At 40.5% G+C, this 16,996-nt stretch overlaps 2 protein-coding genes across 9 annotated transcripts; both read left to right on the forward strand.

The window, feature by feature from the left end:
* Positions 1 to 1,024: 1,024 nt before the first annotated feature.
* On the forward strand, positions 1,025 to 7,589 carry sarnp (SAP domain containing ribonucleoprotein). 7 transcript variants are annotated; one of them, XM_034202622.1, is made up of 12 exons: positions 1,099 to 1,162; positions 2,198 to 2,263; positions 2,607 to 2,736; positions 2,943 to 2,986; positions 3,080 to 3,153; positions 3,699 to 3,750; positions 3,937 to 4,010; positions 6,017 to 6,060; positions 6,232 to 6,257; positions 6,349 to 6,417; positions 6,501 to 6,617; positions 6,725 to 7,589. In XM_034202622.1, exons 1-12 carry the CDS (start codon positions 1,130 to 1,132, stop codon positions 6,764 to 6,766), a joined length of 771 nt encoding a protein of 256 aa, XP_034058513.1. In that variant the 5' UTR covers positions 1,099 to 1,129; the 3' UTR covers positions 6,767 to 7,589. The 7 variants fall into 7 exon arrangements, with proteins under 7 accessions (XP_034058515.1, XP_034058518.1, XP_034058516.1 ...); XM_034202621.1 differs by having other exon boundaries at positions 1,101 to 1,162; positions 6,229 to 6,257; XM_034202623.1 differs by having other exon boundaries at positions 1,103 to 1,162; positions 2,607 to 2,706; positions 6,229 to 6,257.
* A 1,759-nt stretch (positions 7,590 to 9,348) lies between these two features.
* ccnt1 (cyclin T1) lies at positions 9,349 to 16,949 on the forward strand. Of its 2 annotated transcripts, none has more exons than XM_034202614.1 (9): positions 9,349 to 9,541; positions 10,409 to 10,490; positions 10,575 to 10,703; positions 11,946 to 12,006; positions 12,677 to 12,739; positions 12,853 to 12,907; positions 13,055 to 13,218; positions 13,338 to 13,408; positions 13,511 to 16,949. In XM_034202614.1, the coding sequence occupies exons 1-9, from the start codon at positions 9,369 to 9,371 to the stop codon at positions 14,738 to 14,740; spliced, it is 2,028 nt and encodes a 675-aa protein (XP_034058505.1). In that variant the 5' UTR covers positions 9,349 to 9,368; the 3' UTR covers positions 14,741 to 16,949. The 2 variants fall into 2 exon arrangements, with proteins under 2 accessions (XP_034058505.1, XP_034058506.1); XM_034202615.1 differs by having other exon boundaries at positions 12,862 to 12,907; positions 13,511 to 14,740.
* Positions 16,950 to 16,996: the final 47 nt, after the last annotated feature.

Here is a 16,996-nt window from a genome sequence, read left to right on the forward strand (position 1 = left end):
AAACAAGAATACAGTTTAAAAAGGGAGTGATTCGTAAAATATCCATAAATAAAAAGAAAAGCTAAAATCTTGCCTAGGGCAGCAAATTGGTCAGGCCCGGCCCTGACCGTCAGGCTATAGGTCAGGGGTGTCCAAATGTTTATCACTGAGGGCCACATACAAAAGTTAGCAAACTCAATCAAACGTTGGTAAATTATTCTTGTGAGTGTTGGCAGCTCATCCCTTAAAACAGAAGCCTCAGACTGATTATAATAAGGAGAAATAGGAAGGGTCTATTTCAAGCTTGTTATGTAAATAAGTTATTGGGCTTTTTATCTTTTCAACTAAGATATGTTAGAAAATGTTTCCAACTTTAATTGACTGAATTTATTTGAAAAGTGTTCTTATTAACTGAATACTACTGTGTGATGTATTTTTTACATTTTTATTTAAAAAGTAAAATATAAGACAAGCACAAGTTTAATTTGTGGGCCATATTCCATTGTACTTTTTGAATTTGCTGAGGGCCGATTCAAAATGGTCTGCGGGCCGCATTTGGTTCCCAGGCCATAGTTTGGACACCACATGCTTCTTCTGCAGGTTGATGAGGGGCTCTGGCCAGACCCAGGTAGGTGGTGAAATGCAGACTAAGCACTCTTCTTTCCTCTTTTTTTCGGTACAAATATTTGTTGTATTTATTTTTCCTGAAAGTTTTCCGTTCAATTGACTGTATTTGACCCCGGCATCATTAGTGTACTGTTTACACAACTGTAACTATGTATGGTGCATGAATATTGCACCTTTTCTCGTTTGAAGACAACTAAAAGTATAACAACAGTATATTTGTGTTTAATTTGCACATATTTGTGTAGACTTGATCAATCTTCATATGCAAAATCTCAACATACAGAACACCATAACTTTCAAAAAGTGGTGGTGGGGACACAATTAGCCAAAAAGTTGTGGGGACATGTCCCCAGCGTCCCCAGCGCAGATTACGTTGTTTAATAAACAACAACATGCAGTTCGTCAGTCCGTCCATCTGATGGCGCTGTGAAATAAAGTGAGTCAGCGCCCAGGGGTTCAGAAGGAGAGACGCTGCACTCTGATTGGAGGAAGTGACCAGGAAGTGGTACATCAACAAAGAAAGATGGCTGAAGTGATAGAGCTCCAGAAACTTAAGGTAGGTACTGAGAATAAATATGTAATTATTACAAACATTGAGTGCTTTTATTAGTTAGTAATATGTTGTAACAATCTTTAGTTGTAATTCCAGAGAAGAAGGATACGGATAAATAGGGTTTTTGAAGTATAAAATGTGCCCGGCTAACAACCGGCGTGTTGTTCATTCAGCTGCGGAGCTAGCCGAGCAAACCGCTCCGAGACACGCTACAAACACACCGTTGACAACAATAAGCTGTTGGGAACTAGTTTATATCAACACAAAGCGGTGTGGTATTTATTTAGAAACGGAAATATATCTCCTGTGGTTGGATGTGAAGTGTCCCGCCATCTCTGCCCAATTAAATTCGCAACATCATGTTTGACCTCCCACGGTCATAATTCATGTTAGCCAAACATTAGCCGGCAAATTAAATGGCTACTCCTCTGGGATGCTATTTCAAAAGCTCTCTGAAAAACGATATACTGCAAAGCTAAGTCCTTAAAATGCTCACACAGTAATATTGAATATTACAATATTGAGTCATTGAATATTTCATGCTTAAATCATGCCAAAAAATACCGTAGGATCCGCTTCGCAAATGTGAGTATTATCAGTTTTTCTTTGTCCACTCAGGTTTTACAGGGAGTTCCTCTTAGTGGTTTGGACTGTTTATCCCACAAAACAACTTCAAATTCTCCCGCTGTATTTATAATAGGACACATGATTGAGAATAGAAATAATAGCCGCATAAAATGACAAGGACAAATGTTTACTGCGTGGTCTTTGACCAAATAAATTCTTATTCGAATAATATTCATGGGATTTGTCTACTGAATTTCCAGTATAGCTACTGAATGGACTTTGTTGTGATCTTGTCTTATAAACACTTGTGTTTAAAGTAAACCTCTATTAACTACACACTTTTTTCTCATTTGGTGGTATCTCCATGTGGATAATTTTGGAAGGAAAGTGAACAGGCTTTCAATCTTTTGGTCAAATCACTTTAATTTCAACAAGTCAATTGTTTTAATATTTTCAAGAAACTTTGTGCAGGTTACCACCCAGCTCGTTAAAGGACATGAAAGCAACTTCAAACCAGATGTGTTTGGTAAAATAAAGGTATTTCTTAACAAGGAGCTTAGATATTTAATGCAAACTAAACTACATTTTCTGCGGGAGTGAAATCAGGTTTTATAACCGCTTTGCACAGTTCTCTCAAACTACCTTAAAACTAGATTTACAAAGCAATACAACACAAATAACCATTATCAGCTCAGAAATGATAACAACAGGCAAATTGAAAATCAATTTTCAAAAGAGCCAAGCTGTTCCAAACCCCCAATGAGTCGGGCTAGATAGCTCTGTGATCAGACAGGGAGGAGATGGGCAGTCTCATGCAGGCGACTACACATCCTTATCAGCACACACTCAAATGAAAGTGCTGTAACCCTTGTTGTCTCAGCTTGCTGAACTGAGGCAGGAGTGTGAGGCTCGAGGTCTGGACACCAAGGGAAACAAAGGAGAGCTCATCGCCCGACTGCAGGCGTACCTGGAGGAGCACGGTGAGACGACAGACTTCACACTTAGACATGGTATTTATACTTGGTTAACTTGGTGGATGGAGTGAAATCTGAAACGCATGGACTTGATTTTTTATTTTTTATTTGCCTGCCTACATTTTTTATTTAACATGGTGGTATCTCTTTTCTATTCCGATCAATATCACGGATATCTCTTAACTATTTGTTGTTCCTGCTCTCTGCTGGTTCTAAACGTCTCCTTCCCTTAATCCCAACAGAGGAAGATGTTGATGTCGACGATGTGCTGGCAGAGGACACGGAGGTAATGTGATGGCTGATGTTTTCACTCGCCCTTTAAAATCTGATCAATTTATTTTGTGAAGTCGTTGTCAACGTTTACATTTCTTCTTTTTAGGAATTCACTAAGGTCGATGGTGTCGATGGTGCAGACGATTTGAAAAGCGAGAAGGAGCCTACTGAGGAAGAGACGTACGTTATTTTTGTATTTAGTTCAAAACAGAGAAAATAAACCTTTTTATATTAAAGTTATTTCATGCAACGTATGTATTATTTTTTGACCTGAACCCTATTTTGTGTGTGACTAAGGGCATCAAACACAAATCACATACCCCCAATGTGTTGCTGGAGTTTTGACTTTAAAATATATTTTAAGCTTCAACAACCAGAAACCCTCCCTCTCTTCTAAGTGCATAATGGGGACACTCATTTTTGAAATTGATCTGCTGTGGAGTGAAAACGCTGCGTCCACTTTAAACTCAGTTGAAGGCAGTTTGAAGGCACTTTAAACAACAGTCTTCCACCTTGAATTGAAGGTGTTTAAATGTAATGTTATGCCCAAAATGCATACATCTCATTGACATGACTTCATTTCGGGTATTATTAGTTATCAGGGTTTGTATTTAAATGTCTGACATAGTTAGCCCCATACTCATAAACACAGGTTTAAAACGAGTCTTTAGTTATCACCACTAATACATGTTTATTCTCTAACTTCTTTGTGTCACTTCCTTCAGAGCTGAAGATAAGAAGGTGGTGAAAATCGTTCCTCCATCATCTACTGGTGAAGTACGTATGACAAGCCTTTAATCTGCACATTTGAATACATGTGGGAGTGATATCTGATCTTTAAAGACCAAGATAATCTATCCACGGTAACTTTCAGCACTCATGTGAAAGAAGAGAGAAAATGCAAATATTGATCAGCAGCAGCAGCGTGTGTTCTGATTCAAACGCTTCCCTTCTGTTGAGCAGAGACTACAGAAGAGAGCTGAACGCTTCAACCTGCCGGCCACAGCTGAAAGCAAAAAGGCTATCCGTGCAGCAAGGTAGGACGGGATGCTTCCGGCTTTTACTATTCTATTTCTGTGATTTGGCCGTTATTCTTACGGGTATTAATAACAACGGTCCTTCTTGAGATTAGAGGGGATGTAACAGTGGGTGTTTCTCAATGTCGAGTACGCTTGCTTGGTAGCACATGTCTTCGGAGTCACTTGCTTCAGTAGCGAGGCAAGAATACTTCCTGGCATTCGGAAAAAGTGCGTCATGTGAGAGGCCCCGCCACAGATTTGGGGAAATTGGTCCGTGCGCAAAGCATTGTGGGGATTTTAAGACTGGAGTCTACACATATGCAGCCTCAAAATGTCTCGCTACGAGGTACGCCGGGCTCGGTAGAGTTCCAAGTATGCTGGACATTGGAACAGTCCTTCGGTGGCACTCGATGAGTATGCTTGAAATAGTGGCTCTGGAGCAGCTTTCCTCGACATTGAGAAACACCCAGTTACTAAAAACTCCAAGGTTAACAAAATGTTCTTTAAACAGAAAACGCTTATGAGCAGTTACGGTGTTAAAAATAAATACAAAAAACTGAAGCGAAGCATTCATGGGGTCTATCTAGCATGCACTCAGTAAATGCCCCCTGCACTCTATTTGTTTTTAAATAACTTCATGTCTTATTTGGGAATGTTTTCATGTTCTGCACCCCTTTTTAAAAGTCAGCTAATATCACTCCTGGAAGCTGAGTACATAATACTTGAAACCAGGGCTCTCGACTAACTTTTTTCCCCATCCTCCCGGAACCGTCCCGAAATACAATCTAAGCCGTCCCGAAATTAATGTGGACCGTCCCGAATTTAAAATGTTAGTTTTTCTACATTATCATTAGTTAAAATCATTCAAAGTGACCTTTAACATAAATAAAACATCATACAAATCATTAGATGATAATTCATCAACCTTTTTATTTGAGTAAATCATTCAATCACATAAACAAAGGCCAAATATATTTAAACAAACACACAAACAAGAAAATTACTCTAATATTGAATCCAATCAAGTCCCATCCAATTAACAAAACAATCCAACACTGTCCTGAAGACAGAACCCAGAGTAACCACTAACCAGGATGACAGTCTGTAACACAGTCAGGAGACCTTTACAAACGGCCCCGCCCCCTCGCACACAGACGGGAGAGAGAGAGATCTCATCTGGATTGGAAATACATCATAGACGCATGTTGTAGTCTTATTGCATATTAGAAACGGAGTTGGCGAAACTAAAACTGCGATATAATGTGTATGTAGCAATAATACATATGACATATATTTTTTAAATGTCTCCAGTACCGATAAAAAAGTCCGATAACGTCGGAGCTTAACGTTACCACTGTCTTTAATAATTAGGAGATAAGGGAGAGGCGCAGCATATTGCTAAGGACTAAATACGATGGAGGGTTCTCTTCTCAGCCTTATTACCCATAGGGGATGAAGAGGAGTAAGTAAATAAAGAGGCCGGCGCTCCAGGGTCTGGTACTGCTGTGCGTTTTTGTGATGTAACGGAAAACATTTCAGAATTCCTCCACGGGATGCCATTGTACATCACTCAACCCGCGAAATACACACACTCAGTAGCCTACATAGCTAGACCCGCGATTTTGCGGGCCAGGAATTCGCGGACACAGCCAGCGGCACAGCTGTAGCTACGTGTGTGTATTTCGGGGGTTGCTAAATGTTTTGTGTGTGTTTATGTTGACAGGGAGGTTTAATAACTGTGTGCTACACAAAACGTGCAGTCGGTTTCATTTTCATCGCCGTTTGTAGTAGAGTTAGCAGGGTATTTTTATTTTAACTCTCGTCCCAAAATTATTTGTTATCCTCCCCGACACTATTTTTTCCGACGACGGGACGTCCTTAAGCTCGAGCCCTGCTTGAAATGTGACGCTCTACACTCAAAATGAAAGTCTATGCCCTCCACAAACTGCAGCTATCAGTCCACTGGATTTAAACTAGTAAATGTATTTAGCAATGTTAAAATAAGGATGCTCCTTTTTGTTTAGGTTCGGTGAAACCACGGAGAAGTCCGCTCCAGCTCCCACCGCAGGTTCGTCTTTTCCTCAACTGAATGTCATCTTCTCAAGGAACCAAAACAAAAAAGATGTGTAGTTGACGCCTCGTGAAAGTTTAGTCATTTCACGTTTTAACTTGTGAAGCTTCTGTTGGGGTATTTTCTTATACTGTTTCCCACAACTGTATTTCCTTGTCTTCCAAGCAGGCGGTGTTGCGGCCGCTAAAGCTCCTGTAAGTGTTGCATCCTTTACCCGACACACTTCTTGAATTCCTCTGCTCAATGACACGATGTTGATTAAAACCTTTCTGATGTCTCGTGAAGGTGAACGTTGATCAGCTGAAGAAGAGAGCAGAACGATTTGGCATGAACGTCTCCTCCGTTTCACAAAAGGTGACGACGAGCTTCATTATGATCATGTTGCAACTGTTACATTTAGCATGGAAAGTGATGCTAAATGTGTTGGGGTTTTTCAGATTGAAGAGGATGAGAAGCTGAAGAAGAGGAAGGAGCGGTTCGGGGTCACAGCAGCTTCAACAGGTGCAGTTGCTGCAGTCGCTACAGCCGCTTCACCCGCTTCACCTGAAGTAGAGGTAGGTTTGATTAGCGTGTTACTGGTTAGACGGGATATCTTCCTACAATGCAACGAGTTAAACAAGAAATAGATATTGTGTATTAATGTCTTTCTCTTTCCCTACAGGCAAAGAAAATGAAGCGCGCGGAAAGATTTGGGATTGTGTGAAAACATTTTAGAGCCTGTGTTTTTTTTGTAAAGCATTTTCATTACTGCACAACCGAGATCCCGAAAGACAACAAATGTCTCCGATAGGACTCCTGTCAATCAAAAGTATAATTAGATGCAAAGATAAATGGATGGGTTAGATCCTCTAAAACAAACGAGAAAATAATCTCAACAAACGTTTAGTTCAAACCGACTGGAGCAACATTTCAGTCCCGCAACTGAATTCAATCACTGCCTTTTCATTGATCAGTATCTTCAGTCAAATCCTTCCAGCTGCTTAGGGGAAATCATTTGAACTCTAAGTCTCAGGAAATATGTGCTGTTCAATCTTAAATCATAATGGTGCACTCATCCACCAGAAAGGTCCCGAATCAAATGAGGAAGAGGAGGCAAAACAAAAATGCATTTACTGGGAGAATCTACAGGAAGCGTGAAGGCCACTTGATTAAAGTCCTCCTAAATGGTCATAACTTAAAACTGAGTCCTGACAAAGCATCATAAAGACCAGTGAGGCTCGAACTGATTGGATACACATGAACTCAATCTGTGTCACATACTAGATTAAGCAGGAACTAAAAGCAAACTAGTACGTTAATATACTTATACATACCACACGTAAATACAGAACTATGATTTTTCTGTCCAAGTGCTTTAACTCACTCATTTGTCTGTACCTGTGTATTTAATTGTACTTTTGATTTATCAGACAGCCTATTGTTTTTTTCTGTGTTTTATCTTTGGGATTCCATTGGTACACTGCTTCAGTTATCTGTCCATTTTATAACATTTTGTGATTTAAAATAAATTGTTTTCAACTTTTGGATATCTGCTTCTTTTGACTCTTGGTTGTTGTTTTGGTTCAAATACTTGTTTATTGTATCTGTGTATTTTTATTCTATCCACAGTTAGCCACTGACTGGACTTGATACGTGACAGAAGATACAAATAATTAAATGCTTAAAGTAGTTCATAGTTTTTATAGTTAATATCTTGGATAGATAATATGCCCGGGTTTACAAAGCACCAATATGTCAAAAAAGAAGCCGGAGTAGCAATGTCAATTACAAATAATGTATCAGATCACTTTTTTTAACCAAGCTTTAGCGATAGCAAACTAAGCTTTTTATTTCATTTCATATAGATATAATTAACTCTTAGGATACAACCGAAGAAAGCGCGACTCATTCTCAACGTATCACAACTGTTTTCACTGGACACTACTGTCACTACACATTAATCTGAGTAGCATACTTTGCAATTGAATGTATTAGTTTGAGACACAATTCTAATAGTATGGAAACAATTTCAGAGTGGTGTTAAGTAACTAAGTACATTTACTCTAGTAGGCCTAGTACAATTTGGAGATACTTGTACTTTACTTGAGTATTTCCATTTTATGAATAGAATAGAATTCCTTTGTCATCGCACCAGGTACAACGACATTTTAAGAAGCAATCCTCGCAGTGCATTTCCACATAATACGAACAAATATATATCTATATAAACATAATAAAACATATGCTCACACATCCATACCTATACATGCCCGCCCATAATTTAAATACAGTTTACAATATAAAAAACACAGGGATGATATTTGGCATCTCTGATGTCGATCAGTTAATAAATTAATACAACTATTAAAAAGTAGTGCAGTTGCAAATTGTTACTGTGTGTGTGCTAGTTCAGCGTTTGACGGTGTTCAGTTCTCGTATGGCTCTGGGGTAGAAACTGTTTTTCAGTCGGTTTGTCCTTGATTGAATTGACCTGTAGCGTCTACCGGAGGGCAGAAGAGCAACCAGGAAGTGTCCAGGGTGCGAAGAGTTTGCAATTATGTTGCCTGCTCTGTTGAGGCTACTTTGTACTTCTACTTCATACTTTTACTTACTTTGAAGATGTTTGATTAATATATATATATATATATATATATATATATATAACTCTTAAATCAGACTTTAGTTCCACCTGGAGCAAAATCACAAGCTACCCTGCAGTACACAAAGTCATTAAAACTAGCTGCACCTTTACCAGCTTTGATAGCACTTTAATGCATCAATAATAATAATCAGAACATTTAATATATATTATTCTGAAATTGGCCAATCTGCATAATGAGTACTTTTGATGCTAATACTTGTTCTACTTTTACTTGAGTAATATTTGAATGCAGAACTTTTACTTGTAACATAGTATTCCTACACTCTGGTACTTCTCCCACCGTTGCTATTTTCTGATATATACTCATTTCCACATTCAGTCCTCACAATGCAAATATAGATATTACACATCTACATTAATTATTATTGTTTGCACTCAGGGTGACTATTTGTTCCATCCAAAAGGAAGAAACTTGAGTTTGTCTTGCTTGTGCAGAAGAGCTGACTTATAAATCAAATATATTGTTGCCAAAGAATAGTAAAATAATTTCGCATACAACACATTACATTCAAAGGTTTTCCATTCACAGGTTCTCATTAATGTTTCAATGTGGTGTTTTATCGCCCCCTGCTGGTCACTGGCAGAGCTGCACCGACCTTACTACCGGGCTGTGACGTATGTTCCTGTGACGCGCAGACATTTTAAACTATCGTCCTTCTCAGTGATGGCGGCTTCGTTTGGTTCTCTCCCTGCAAGTTGTAACAACAAATGGTACTACACCCGGGAACAGATCGACAACAACCCGTCTAAGCGAGCTGGACTTGATCCGGACAAGGAGCTGTCCTACAGACAACAGGCGGCCAACCTGCTGCAGGACATGGGACAGCGGCTCAATGTGTATCTTTTGTCGGAGGGACGACTTGCGTTCACATTAGCTTGTTGGTTAGCATCATTAGCTTGTTGGCTAGCGAACTTTACCCGTGAAGCCGGTTCAGCGGAGAGCATGGCTGCTACTTGTTGTTGTGTCTAGTTCGAAGGTTTTTTAGTTTGTTTGTAGGGTTTACATCAGTTTCAAGCGGTGGTTTGTGGTTTTACAACATTAACGTTAGCTTGCAAGCGTTATCTAAGAGCGGCGTAGTTGGCTAAACCACGAAGGCCTGTGTGGTAGGCGGGCCTTCGGGACGTTAGCTTTAGCTTTACCTCTGACTGTGAATGCTAGTAAAGAACATGTGCAGCTAAAGTGGGTAAACAAGGTTAACACACATTATGTTTTAGTGTATTAATGTGTATACTTCAGATTCGACCACTTCATTTGCAAAAACAACCGTTCTCGGCTAACATGTGAAGCTAGCTGTTGCTCTGCCACTGGTGTGTTATTGAGTTTTAAAAGTCATTAGCAGTATTAAAGCTCATTCACTTGTGTTATTTTACATTTAGACCCAGGTCCTATTTCCGATTTACATATAGAAATTCTGCAAAGTGTATTTATTAATACACTTATGTATGTTTTGATCTGTTATTGAGATTTAGTATGTATTGCATGCAATTGTGTAACTGCATCAGAACTAGTTTTTGTTTTGACCTACCAAGGGGCTTGAGAAATAGTCCAGTACCTACATCTGGTACAATGCATGTATTTTCCTAATGTGTAATTGATTTGGTCGTTAAGGACCCCTTAAGAACAAATGCTAAACTAGACCTAATGCCGGTGTTGTGATGTACTTGAACTCTTTGCTACATTATTCCTCAACTCCCATTTATCAGGTCCCAACTTACAATTAATACAGCCATTGTGTACATGCATCGATTCTACATGGTCCAGTCTTTCACCAGATTTCACAGAAATGTAAGTATTCTTTGTCTCTTTAAGCTCAGACACAGTGGCGAGTTACTTCCTGTGTTGAACTTATTTTTGTTTTACCCTCACTAGGTTATTTCTCCAGCCGCACTCTTCCTCGCTGCAAAGGTTGAGGAGCAGCCCCGGAAGTTGGAACATGTTATCAAGGTTGCACATGCATGCCTCAATCCTCAGGATCCTTCACCAGATGTACGCAGTGATGTAAGTATTGGGCTTTGGTCAACATCGCCAGCAATTGTGCTCTATCTCCTCCTAAGATTACCTGATGTGGTAGAGATGTAATCTCCACAGTATTACATCTTTAAAGGTCCCATGTCATGGCCATTTCTACTGATCATAATTCCATTGTTGAGGTCTACTAGATTAGATGTACATTGTGCAATTTTCTAAAATCGCATTGGTTTCTCATACAGCATCTCTGTAGAGTATGTGTATTCACTCTCTGTCCTAAACGGCTTGTTGGAGCTCCTGCCCCCCCCTCCCTGTGAGCCCAGTGGCCGTCTGCGAGACAGCAAAACCCAGCCCGAACACACACACACCCACAGCCTGGCTGGGAGTTTGTGTGTGTGTGCTCACACACCGACTCACAGCCTCGCCGCGTCCCGCCGTCTCAGGGAGGAGAAATCGGCGGAGCTGCAGCTGAGAAAAGATTGTGTGTGTGAGGAAGTCCGTGGATTGGTCAATTTGGGTGTACCGATCCACGGACGTAACGGCTCCACGGATTGGGTCCATTTGGGTATGGGCACGTCACTGTACCCAGGAAGAAAACAATGGAATAAGAGAAATGTCCAACGAGGCGTTCTGGGGCAGCACAGACAGGTCTTTTCTGTGTTAGAGTTTTACTCGCTACAGGGTGCACTTTGAGGGTTTGTGACTGCAGACCGTTTACATGCAGAACAACCTTCATAACCCACAAGGGGACGGGTAATAACCGGAAAAGGATGACATGGGACCTTTAAGGGAAATGTATTATTTTATCAGTAGAACTTGGGAAGATATTGTTTTGTGTTTTAGCGATGTTTGTGTTTGTTCAGAAGCAATGATTTGGCTGTAATGCTTCCTTGCGCTCCCACTTTCAGTTTAATCCAAGAGAGAATCATCTTTGTTCTCCTAGAAAATGTTGTTGCTTTAATAGCAGCTTTGATGCAGGTGCTCTTTTATGGGACTTTTGTCTGGCAATTACTTAACAACTGAAGTTCAGCTTTTACTTCTTTTAAAATTGCATTTAAACTGTGTACAAATACTTTGTGAGGGTGTTTTGGTTTAAGCTTCCTCATGTGTTGGTCCTTCTTGACACATGGGTCACCTGTACTGCTCAGTGTGTAGCTTCTAATTGTCTCACCACTTATCTGTGAGGCTTCTTCAGCTCTATATGAAAGGTGGTTTAAATGTGTTTGGATGAAGGCCTCCTAGTGAGTAACGTGCCTGTCCTCTCAACTTCAGGCCTACCTGCAACAAGCCCAAGACCTGGTCATTCTTGAGAGCATAATACTCCAGACCTTGGGTAAGTTGGGATGGAAGAAACTGGGCCCTTTAAATTTCCCTCTAGAAACACATGTGATTTAAAAAAAATACTGCTAACCTGTTTTACTTTGTCCACAGAAAGCCCATATACGGTTAGCAGCACAGGAAAGAGACATTCAGGCTTCATATTAACAGCACTTTCTCACTGTTGCATTGCAGTGATGACGCTTTTGTTTCTAATATGTCCATAACTTTTAACATTTCCACTCTCCCCTTTTTTCTTTTATCTACATATTTTTAAACCATTTCTTTAAGGACTATGTTGATGCATCATAAACAGAATCACTCCGGTCACATTTCCCCATTATTGTAGGCAGTTGAAGAAGATAAAAGTGCTTTTAATAAAACACCAAATTGTGTTTTTACTTTTTAAACAAGATTCAGGGTCATCAGACAAAGCGAGCGTTTTAATAATTGTACCGGCATGCCTTTAATGTTTTTCACACTCATCTGTTGTTTTCACATCGTCTAGGATGTTATTGGAAGAGCCCATGCAAAGTGATATTCCACGTTATTCTCCACAACACATAGTTTTGAATAACAGTATTCATTTTCTGGTTTTCAGGGAGAAATCTGTGTGGTGCAAATGTTAGCTTGACTTTTGCATTTCATTTATCGAGTCTCTTTTTGTCCTTTTTTTTTTATTACAGCTTTTGAAATCACCATTGATCATCCACATACTCATGTTGTCAAGTGCACTCAGCTTGTTAGAGGTGAGCATTAACTCTTCAATTTAGAGAATTTGATTTGTATATTTCACTATCGTTGTGTGTTTGCACGCTGAATCACTATCGCAGGTTTTAAGTGTGTTTTTTTTGTTCTATTGTTGTTCCAGCGAGTAAGGATCTGGCTCAAACATCCTACTTTATGGCCACTAACAGGTATATTCACAGTTCACTGCTGACATCTTTTATCATCATGTATACCACCGCATTACTTGTGTATAATCCTCTAACTCGACATGTCTGTTCTCTCTCTTCCCCTGTTTCTGTTTTGTATTGCCTTCTGGGATGTATCCTGCCACGTAGTCTCCACTTGACCACGTTCTGCCTGCAGTACAGTCCGCCGGTCGTGGCCTGCGTGTGCATCCACCTCGCCTGCAAATGGTCCAACTGGGAGATCCCCGTGTCTACAGACGGCAAACACTGGTGGGAGTATGTCGATCCCACAGTTACCCTTGAGCTGCTGGATGGTATGTGCTGTTTATGACCCCGAAATTCACTTGATTTTGAATGTGCCTGGAAAGCAGTTACAGGTCAGTCTGAACTTTCACATTTCTCCAGCTGATCTTGTTTGTATATCTTCTTTCAGAGCTCACACACGAGTTCCTGCAGATTCTTGAGAAAACACCCAGCAGGTTGAAAAGGATTCGCAACTGGAAGGTACAGATTTATTTCTCATTTGCAACCAAAGACCTAAAGCCAAGACATCTTGCATTGTACACACATTTACTGACCTCTCTGTAATTCTTTATTTGCTACCAGGCTGGAGGCTCAACCCCAAAAGCCAAGCCCAAAGTCCAGGAGGAGGGAGACCAGAGGGACACCATGATGAGCATGATCTCCATGGCCTCATCAGAGAGCACCGTGGCAGGCTTGATGAGTCTCTCGGCTCCACCTGACGCCTCGTCTTCCTCGTCCGCCGGTGACAAGGACAGGGGGGACGCTGGCAGCGCCGCCACGTGGAGTGGAAAAGGTCAGCCTGCATCCGAGCTCAACAACGAGGTGCATGTTCCCGCTAAGGTGTCGCTGAGTGAATACCGGGCCAAGAATGCAGACGTCCTTGCCGCCCAAAAGAGGAAGCTGGAGAACATGGAGGCCAGCGTGAAGAGGGACTATGCCAACGCTGCTCAGGCTCTCATCGGACAGCAGCAGAGGAAGGATAAGCAGCATCACCAGCAGTCCAGCTCCTCTTCCTCTGACAACCCTTCGCCCATTATCCTGAAAATCCCCCTGGAGAAGGAGAGGCACGAGAGGTCGTCTCTGAAAATGCGCTTCCCCTTAGCCGGGGGAGGAGGCGGCGCCAAGGGTCAGGACACGGACATCAAGGTCAGAATACGAGTGCCTGAGAAGCAGAGGGGGAGTTCAGGAGAGGAGGGCAAGAGCAGAGACAAACACAGGGACCGCTCAAACCACCACCATCATCACCACAACCACCATTCCTCCTCCACCAGTGCCTCTCTCTCCACCTCACACAAACACTCATCTAACTCTAGCGGGGCAGTCGGAGGTAGCAAAAAGGTCCCGAGCGACTCCTCTAGAACAAGCTCCTCGTCTTCTTCGGCGTCTCGTAAGAGGACGCATTCCCAGGAGCCCACAGCAGGAGGCCCTGCCTCCAAAGTCAGCAAGTCCACCAGGAACGCTTACCAGATACCGTCCCTGTCTTCCTCCTCTGGGCAAACTCTGGGGCACAACGCTGACATTCTCCCCGCCCTGGGCCTCTCCCACCACCAAGGGAGCTTCTCGAAAGGCGACAAAACGGACACGAACGGGCACGGTGCGGTGGGCGGACCCCAGTCGAACGAGTACCAAGACACTTTTGAAATGCTAAACTCTCTTCTGAGCGCGCAGGGGGTCCAGCCAGCCCAGCCGTCCATGTTTGACTACAGAACCCAGTTTGGGGAGTACCGGTTCAGCGGGGGCACCCGAGGAAACGGCAGGCCACCGCCCCTCCCTTCAGAACCGCCTCCCCAACTGCCTCCGCTGCCCAAATAGCTTCCTGATCAGGAGGCTTATTATGTACATTGTACTTTGACATCTTGTTACATATGGTATTTTTTTTTTTGTTCAACTCGCCCAGCATTTTGAATAGGTTTCTGTGTGACAGCAGTGAAATGTACTGGCGTGCGTGATACATCATTACTATTTTTTCCACTTCACACAGGGGCAATAATGAAAGGCTTTTAAAGCTTGCAACATGTGAGAAAAAGATACAGGAAGGTGTAGATACAATGCTTTCTGTTTAACGCAAACAAAATGTGATGAGGGGACCTGGTATTTTTTTAGCAACACTGTCATTGTCTCGAAATCATGGGGGAACTAAAAGATGTTGGGTCTCATTTCCGATTGTGTTTTTATAATGTTTTTATAGTATGTTATTTATTCATTGAATGCTTTTTTAAGAAAAACAAAAAAACAATCCCCTTTTCTACCTTTTTTTTGAAGGTTCCCCCTCTTCTTTTTCAGGCAGAGGGATCTTCATCAAGACTGTACAGGCTAGTGCATGTCTCCAAAGCCATCTTTTCAATATTTTTTTGAAACAGCCATAACCCCCCAAAAAAGGCCCTGTATTTTATTTTCTTCATTATTTGGCAAAACCTGTACAAAGACTGTAAAATGTTTAAAACAAACATCAAATATTTTTTACTTTTATTGTGAAAAAACGCAAAAAAATATGTAAATTACTGACGCTTGTTTTTTTTTCGAGTGTTGCAGTCATTGTTTTAAATGGTTGTAAAATATTCATATATTCAGTTCTCTAATAATTACACTAATGGGCGAAGTTCATACCAAGGATGTACATCTATGGTTTTATCAAAAGGGTTCAAAGAGTTCAAACATATCTACGGTATGGTCACAATGAAGGAATTGCATCAAAGAAATCCCTCTAGAGAAGAAATGTGAGTTTTAAAATCCTGTCCCGTCACTTGTTCATCAGTTTCCTCTGGGGGCGAGTCTTTGTGGTTTAATGCAGAGAAACAAATAGGCAGATTCAATACAACATTTTTAGTTGTTATCTGCGGAGCCCTGAAACTGTCGGATTTAAGAAAACACTTTTTTCTGCTGGTGCTCACTTTGTAGTGACCATATTGAGCACAATCTACAATAAAAGTATTCACAATACACTATATCAAAAAAGTAATCAAACGCCATGTGTCTGTTTTTTTTATAGTCTTTCATTTATGCAGTTTCCTTTGAAAATGTCTGAACTCCAGTGTACACTTGTCAATTCATGCACGTCTGGTTTAATCATGTTGAAGCTGTCTATAATTTCATACTTTTAAAACAAAACCAAGTGGATATTAAGCTTCAGATTGTTGTTTATAATCCATGTGTAAGCCATGATTAAACAAAAGTTTGTATGTGTTCTTTAGTTGTGTAAATCAAATGCGTCAATCTGATTATCGACATACCTCCACTACAGGGTCATGAGCATGAAATAAAGAATGATGTGAAAAGTATAGTGGAGGAGGGGCCACTTGTTGGCAAAGATTCGGGTATCATCTGTACATTTAATTCATATTATCTTTGTGGTTTTGATTGTATAGTATTACTGCTCTTTACTTGCTCTTTTTAACAGTTTGTAATCCACAATTCATTTGTTTTAGGCAGTCTACAGTAATGCAGTACAACAAATCATCAGCCATACAATTGTAAAATATTTGTGTGCCCTTCATTGTATGAAATATAAGTTTAATATGGTACAGCCCTTTGCTCAGGCAGCAGAGGTTTTATTGGTTTTTCAACTCTTGTAAAAGGGAAACAGTAAATGCACTGAATATTTATCAGTAGGTTTGCCTACAATGCAATTGACAAAGTGTTACATGTACAACAGTTGGACTATTAGATTAGAAGATCTTAAATATATTGCCCTCTGAAAGTATTTTTATTTGATCCCGACACATCTTCAAATTTAGGTTTCAACGTTATGCTTTGAGGAAAGTCATACAAAAGGACACACATTTCAATAAAACCTGAATGTGGAACAAATGAAAGACACATGCAACCTAACAATGCAAAGTCACATAGCTCCAATGAGTTTAATGTTTTGTTATTTTTCACGTCTTGGTGTTTAAGTGACACTCAGGTCTGGAAATGAAACTTGGAATTTTTGTTTTCTGTTAAAACGTTATATGTGAACCCTTTTCTTTTTTATATAATGTGGTTGCTTTATTCTCAAATAAAAAGACAATAAATATTTTAAGAAAACGCTTGAATGTGTGTTTCATAAAACTTCACTTCTGCAGGACT

The sequence above is a fragment of the Gymnodraco acuticeps genome, unplaced genomic scaffold (assembly GCF_902827175.1).
Source record: "Gymnodraco acuticeps unplaced genomic scaffold, fGymAcu1.1, whole genome shotgun sequence".
NCBI lineage: Eukaryota > Metazoa > Chordata > Actinopteri > Perciformes > Bathydraconidae > Gymnodraco > Gymnodraco acuticeps.

Coding starts and splice junctions, on each gene's coding strand:
- sarnp (XM_034202621.1), top strand. CDS start 1,130: ATGGCTGAAGTGATAGAGCTCCAGAAACTTAAG. Junction 2,264..2,606: donor ATGTGTTTGGTAAAATAAAG/GTATTTCTTAAC, acceptor TTGTTGTCTCAG/CTTGCTGAACTGAGGCAGGA. Junction 6,618..6,724: donor CCGCTTCACCTGAAGTAGAG/GTAGGTTTGATT, acceptor CTTTCCCTACAG/GCAAAGAAAATGAAGCGCGC.
- ccnt1 (XM_034202614.1), top strand. CDS start 9,369: ATGGCGGCTTCGTTTGGTTCTCTCCCTGCAAGTTGTAACAACAAATGG. Junction 9,542..10,408: donor ATGGGACAGCGGCTCAATGT/GTATCTTTTGTC, acceptor CCCATTTATCAG/GTCCCAACTTACAATTAATA. Junction 13,219..13,337: donor TACCCTTGAGCTGCTGGATG/GTATGTGCTGTT, acceptor ATCTTCTTTCAG/AGCTCACACACGAGTTCCTG.